Consider the following 6,949-nt stretch of genomic DNA (forward strand, 5'->3'; position numbering starts at 1 on the left):
CTCGTTATTTCCTTAATGACTCGCAGTTCATTTTCTTTCCTATTTAATCTTTTACATTTAATGTTGTAGCATCCCCATAGCCATTCTGGTTCAAACTGAACAGTTTGGTCATATCGATATGATTAAGTTTATTGACTTCTATTTTATTGGTGATGGTACCCTAAAACAATACTGAGGAGAGTCATCTACTCATATTTATGTCTTGATAAATAGAGCTTAATTTCTCATTAGCGACATGTTCCTTGCAAATGGTTGCACCACGTAAGAGCAGTAAAAAAGAGGTTCCTTCCCATCCATTCTGTCATTGCTACTGCTGATGTTACACTGAGTTGCGGTTAATATTCGTTCTGGGAGATATGTTAGGTTTAAGTTGCGGTTAATATTCGTCCTGAGAGATATGCTAGGATCTACGAAGATCCCAGATGAATATTTTTATTAGAAGGCAACATATAAATTAAATAAAATAAGACCCATGAAGTTTAAGACTCACACTATCGAAATAATTATATATGTGCACCAATTCTTATACATAAATAGAGGAAAAAATATGTAACTGAAGGAGGAGAAAATAAATTTCAAAGACATCATCTCAGGTCACAAGTTGTATTACAGAACATGAAAGTCCGAATATCGTTCAAAGGTTATATATCAGTACTCTGTGAACAGGGCTTTTTATAGACGGCAAGAGTATTTCTTGAATATAAATCTGCTCATATCAATTCGTGAAGTGCACGTAGTCGGTAACACGGACTCCTTCGGCAACGTACAGCATCTTCTGGAACTGCAAATCATGTGGTAAACAATTTCATGAGGTATGAACCGATAATAACTACTGTAATAATTTTTACATATTGGTACCATATTTTGGAGAACTGGTTGCTTTTACAGTACACAGTAAATAAAACGTTAATGGAGCTTTTTCATTGCTGGTTTAATCAGAATTGATTTTTATGATACATAAGAACACTTCCATCAATTAACGCAGTTAAAGCCAACTATAAAAGTAAAAGCTGAAATCCTTTAACGTTTCCAGGTGCGCTAATCTTGCATCACTAGAAAACACCAGGCTAAAAAAGGCCAGGCGGCCCTTGTGGTCCAGTAGGTTGAGGACCTCCAGTAGGCTGAGGTTCACCAGTTGGTTGTGGCCCTCCAGTTGGTTGGGGCTCTCCAGTTGGTTCAGGACCTCCAGTTGGTGGACCTGGTGGTCCAGTTGGTTCAGGACCTCCGGTTGGTTGACCAGTTGGATCAGGACCTCCGGTTGGTGGCCCTGGTGGACCAGTTGGTTGTGGCCCCTCAGTTGGTCCAGGAGGGCCAGGTGGAGTCTCTTGGCTGCGGCATGCTGATACCTGTAGTAGAATGTCATATTGTAAACCACATCATATATGAAGATGGAAATTAAGTGGTATTCCTTCTGAACGGAGATTAAGATTCTGCTAATGTAGTTTTGAAACAAAGACAATGAATCGCAGAAATGATGACTTGTGACTATTAAGACTGTATCATCAGATGCATCTTTTTACACTGAGACAAATTAGAAATTAGTCTTACTGTTTTATTACAGAAACTGAACGAATGAACAATTTCAACGATTATTGGTGATTACATCAAGTAATCATAAAGAAATGTATGCATTGATGTCAATTTGAGTTAGTACCATGGCATTATTTGTGTTTCGCCAGAAACACGTCACTGAGTTTCAACAAGGTCCTATAAAAGGGCTTCGAGAAGCTGGAATTTGCTTACGTGACATTGCAGAAAGACTTGGCAGGAATGTGGACACTGCACATGATTTCTGGCAGCGATGGTCGCGAGAATATACAGTAGCAAGAAGATTGGGTTCCAAAAAGCCGCGTGGTATTACCGAGGGGGAAGACCATCGTGCTCGGTGTGTAGCTCAGGCACATCGTACTGCATCTGCAGCAACAATCTGAGCAGAAGTTGCCACCACAATGATAAAAACAACTGTTATAAATCGGTTAATTCAAGGACGGGTCTACTGTAGACGCTCTGTAGCGTCCACTCGACTGGTCCTAAACCACCGCCATTTGCGACGTCAGTGTTGTAAAGCGAGAGCCCGCAAGGGGGCAAGGCAAAAGTTTGTTGTGATCTCTGATGAAAGCTGGTTCCGCCTCAGTGCCAATGGTGGCTGTGTTTTGGAGACCATCCGAATGCCTGCAACCTATCTATTGGCGTGCTAGAAACACGGGACCTACGACTGGATGTATGGTCTGGTGTGGATTGCCGCACTGTATGGCAGCACCAACAGTCTCGTGGACATCCCACACACCCTGACTGGAAGTATGCACATCAGTTTGGTGATTCGACCTGCAGTGCTCCCATCCATTAAGAGCTTTTACCAAAAGGATAACGCTGGTCCACATATTGGTGTTGCAACCCACTACGCTCTGCAGTATCCACATGTGCCTTGGGACATCATCGGTTGACAACTCTAGCGTCTTCCACAAACAGCATTAACCGTCCTTGTACTGACCGACCAAGTGAAACAGGCGCGCAACCCCATCCCAGAAACTGACATCCGTCATTTGTACAACACAACGCATTCGTGTTTGCGTGCTTGCATTCAACAATCTGACCGTTAATCGGTTACTGATGTACCAAAGTTTTATATTTCCAATACCTTATCTCGCATTTACGTTAACGTGTGATATTGCAATGTTAATGATTTAAATATGTTACCTCGGCAAATCTATTCCCGAAATTTCATTACTCGACATTATTTATTTTTTGGTGTTGCGGTTTTCCCCGTCAGTATATAAGATTTGATTTCCCTTGCTGTCTACTATCAGAGTGGAATAAATAAGCAAGCGAACTACTCCTGGTAACGAGCTTCCAGTATACTAAATAATGTTCTTTCGTAACATGTGTTACTTTGTTCAATTACTCGATAGCAATATTTTAGGGTTTTGATTCATGATTATTCCAATTTTTATATTCGTGATTAGTCGCTATGTTTGTTGAATTCTCATATTTAGCTGTGTATCGTCAGAGTTGTACTACTTTGATTATTACCACAACATGAGTGAAGAATAAGGATTGACCCAATAATATCACTTGAAAATAGGCGCTTCTAGAGGGATTACTGATGTTGTACTTGCAGAACTAGAGAAATTTCAACCTCTCTGATGAAGTGACATACGGCGATAAACGTATGCTGCGAACAGATGATAACAAATATCCATTAATCTTTCATAAAAGATGTAGACATGCAGATGCAAGATCATTAGAAGCATTAGAAATGGAGTACCAGCTAGACACGAGGAAGAAAATCTGATGGCATTTTTCTATATTCACCGACCACCCAGAAAATTCCGAGACTGATTTTATTTCTGGCGTATAAGCGAATCAGCCCAGTAACTACAGTGGCAACCCGAACAACTAAAAAACACAGACATACATTCGACGAGTGAGTTTAAGCAGGTAAGTAGAAGGTGTCAAGTACATAGTCGACGTGCGACCATACGGTGTAATCACTGTTGTGTCAGAAATCGCGATGGAGCACCATATCTAAGTGTTTAAGGCATTCTTGAGAATGTCCTGAAGAGAAGGAAAGTGTGTACATGGTTTGTCCCATACGTCTTTCTCCTGAACGAAAGCGACGATGCCTGGTCACCTGTCGTGACTAGCTTGAAACGAAACACGTGGACAGTTCTTTTCTCGGACAAATCATCACTGGCGATGAGATTTAGTGTTATGAAATCGAGGCCACAGTAGAACGACAAAGTGCAGAAATTTACGTGAAGTGTTAACGCTTTGACGATATAACCGACTTTCAAACCAATGGGACACACCAGTTGAACAACATGTCAAAGATAGATCTCGCTGACAGTTACTCATGGGTGTGTGGATGTTCTGTGCCTTCTAATCAAATGTGGGAGGTGGGAAGGCGTACGTTGGATACTTTAAGCATTAAAACCACCATCTTAATTTTTCTGTACTTTGTAGTAATATAATCTCGAAATTTTTTGGACTGATGTTTTACGATTTTTGAAATCCGCCATTAATAACGTGTGGATGCTCAGACACGGATTTCGGCTGTTACCCTCGCAAATATTGCTCGAGTAAGAAGGAAGATGCAGATTATTTACTGATATTATGCATGTATAGTTCATAAACGATTCACACGTAGTTGATGAATTTGGTACAATCTCACAACTGTCTTTATTTGCACGTATGGAACTAATATGAAGTCGCTTAAAGAACCGACAATGTTTCAAACCCTATTCAGCCCTTAGCTTCGAGAATGGCATGCTACAGGTAGAAAATTGTGGTACATTTTGAAGCATTCAGTGTTTGTAAGTGGATTTGGAAGTAAGTACCAGTAAAGATACGTAGAGCACAAATGTAGATAAAGTCTAAGTCTTTAGTACTCACCACAAGACACAGGAGAAGAGCTGCCACTGTTGCCCTCATGGTGATGGAAGTGCTGAGGTGAGCCCGTGCTGCAGAGCTTTTATAAGGCTCGCCACTGCGTGATGTGAAATACTCGAGATTCCGTGACTCTTTAACAAAGGGACTGAGCAGAGACTGCCGTCCAAATGCGACAGTGGAGGATCTGGTATAATCACAAGGTCACAGAGCACTGCTGCGACTAAATGAATATCTTATTGTCGCTCAGTTTCTCATCGACACGCAATAGTTCCTAGATGTCTGCCTCAAAGAAATAATGAACCAACAAGTCATGACGTAGCTGTTAGTCGAGACTTCACGAAACTTCGTCGAAAAGGAAAATAGTAATGTGATAGCGGAGGTGACATACAACAATATCTTACAAATGTGATTTCATGAAGTATGTGTATGCTCCGGTACCGTGCTATCAACCATTTAAATTACTAATATAGCTGTAGCTGCCTTGTAGAAGCATATATTTGAAGTAAATCATCACTGCAGTTTGTAGGGTAGGCATCCTGAAACTCTTAAGGAATGTAAGGTTCCAATGGTTCAGGACTGGACCCTCCTTCGGAAAGAGTGTGGTTAAAAACCCTGGCCAGCCATACAGACATATGTCCTCCATGGTTGCCATAATGATGAATGCTGATGTGATTCCTGTGGTAAGGACACTCCACAATTTCTACCCCAAGTTTATCCATTCCAAGCTTGTGGTCAGGCTCTAACACATTCGTTGTCGTGACGTTTACTGCGAATCATTCCTACCTTCTAATCTGTATTCCACAACTATAACTCCTGGAAATTTGTTTTGTGGTGCGCAGCAAATGACATAGCGAAGCTCTCCTCACCCATTACAGCGTGAGAAAAGTTCTTCTTTTCCTTCAGTTCGGCCCTCGTGAATTGCGTTTTCTACTTCTGCCCCAGAACCTCATCATCCTTCTCTTCCGCCCTTCTTTCGAGATCTTCCGTATCATTTTGTCCGCTACATTGGTGTCTCTCTGTCGTTTTCCTGCCCTTCTCTGTCATCGATCTCTGGTGCGTTGCAAAATATATGTGCATTTGCCTTCTCAGTTTTTCAACTTAATTTTCAGTTTTGAATAATCCCTCCGAATTGCTACTTGGCTCTCCGCTTGTCATACCCATTTTTTCCGTACTCTTTTGGTCATTCTGTCCACATTCAGCCTCATCACATATCCTGCGAATCTTGACCTTCCCAGTCTGATTTTCCACGTACAAGTTGCAGGGGAACTCGAGGTCTAGGGCTGCACCTCAAATGTGATAGAATAGAAGCACCAGAACTACACGTGGTGTCATATATGGCGGGCTGTGAACGTTCCTAGTCTTGACACTAATGCACGCTCCGTGTGAGATGTACCCGTCAACGGGAAACAATCGTTCTTGTCTCCACCAAGTTCACCTCGCCGACTCTCCGCTTTGCGGGCCGGAGATCACCAGCAGTAGATGTCTGGCAGTTGGTCCAGCGAATTCTGACTTTCCTCAAACGTTCCGCTCTTGCACGATTTACACCACATATGACACCTTTGTTCCAGGATTACGTGTAACACCGCAGCCGAATATTGCATATTCACTGTGCGAATTGGTTCCGTGCTCTTGCAGTACGGTATTATTTTTCAACTGGCAAGAAAAGCATTCTCGATTTTAGGACTTACGCGGACGCAAGACATTTCATAGGCAATATTTTTCCAGCTTCCGCTGGAGTGCTTCCTACGACCAGCCACCTATCTGGAATGTCCTTGCGAAAAGCAGGTGATCTCGTCTGAGGCACCATTTTTCGATGTTTGATACTATGATCTTCCTTTATTTTCGAGAAGACGGTCATGGATTTCTCACTGAAGAAAGGCAACATTATACTTAAAAAGAAAAAAAAAACCTCCTCTGTTGCAAACATTAACAAACTGAAAATAAAACGCAACATAATCAGTAGAAGAAAAAATACCTTATTCTCTCTTACAAATATATGACAACCTCTCGCCCCTTTGCTTACCACCTTTGTTATGTTTAGGTAGAGCTATTGGGAGAGGCGTAGTTAGCAGTACATGTGTGAAGTGGTGTATATGTTACTTTTTCTTTTATTGTCAAAGTGGCGGTGGCAAATAGATCCTTCCTCCGTGTAGGTCCCTTTATAATCAGGAAACGCAGGAGGACTAGTTGCCATCTGAAATTTAAAAAAACTGTCAGAAGTAGAAAGTATAGAGCTTTAATTAGTGATGAAAACGTTCTCTGTTCCAGGTGCGAACCTCGCCACTTCTTAAATTTTGAATAGAAGTCATCAACAATGGCTGCCGAAGACTTCTGGCATACGAAGTCACCCTCGTTCTGGCAACGTCATTGTCAAAAAGGGCGGAGGGGAGAAAAGACTTCCAGGCACCCTCTCTCCCCATGGTGTAGGAGACTGCCCCTAAAAGGTGGAGGAATCATCAGTGATTAGCGGTATGAAGATGTAGAAGGCAATGGAAACCACTGCATTAAAGACACATAATGTGTATCGATAGTACATGAGACCTGTAACTGAACAAGTTTC

At 41.8% G+C, this 6,949-nt stretch overlaps 1 protein-coding gene across 1 annotated transcript; it reads right to left on the minus strand.

Annotated features, from left to right (window-relative positions):
- Positions 1-910: 910 nt before the first annotated feature.
- LOC124595434 (proline-rich protein 2-like) lies at positions 911-4,511 on the minus strand. The gene is made up of 2 exons (XM_047134175.1): positions 4,393-4,511; positions 911-1,346 (listed from the first exon to the last, which is right to left on the minus strand). The coding sequence occupies exons 1-2, from the start codon at positions 4,429-4,431 to the stop codon at positions 1,068-1,070; spliced, it is 318 nt and encodes a 105-aa protein (XP_046990131.1). The 5' UTR covers positions 4,432-4,511; the 3' UTR covers positions 911-1,067.
- Between the last annotated feature and the right edge of the window lie 2,438 nt (positions 4,512-6,949).

Source organism: Schistocerca americana, chromosome 2, assembly GCF_021461395.2.
Source record: "Schistocerca americana isolate TAMUIC-IGC-003095 chromosome 2, iqSchAmer2.1, whole genome shotgun sequence".
Lineage (NCBI taxonomy): Eukaryota > Metazoa > Arthropoda > Insecta > Orthoptera > Acrididae > Schistocerca > Schistocerca americana.

Excerpts from the sequence above, each read along its gene's own strand:
- LOC124595434 (XM_047134175.1), bottom strand. The coding sequence starts at position 4,431 with ATGAGGGCAACAGTGGCAGCTCTTCTCCTGTGTCTTGTG. Across the intron at positions 1,347-4,392 it reads CTCTTCTCCTGTGTCTTGTG|GTATCAGCATGCCGCAGCCA; the intron begins GTGAGTACTAAA and ends ATTCTACTACAG.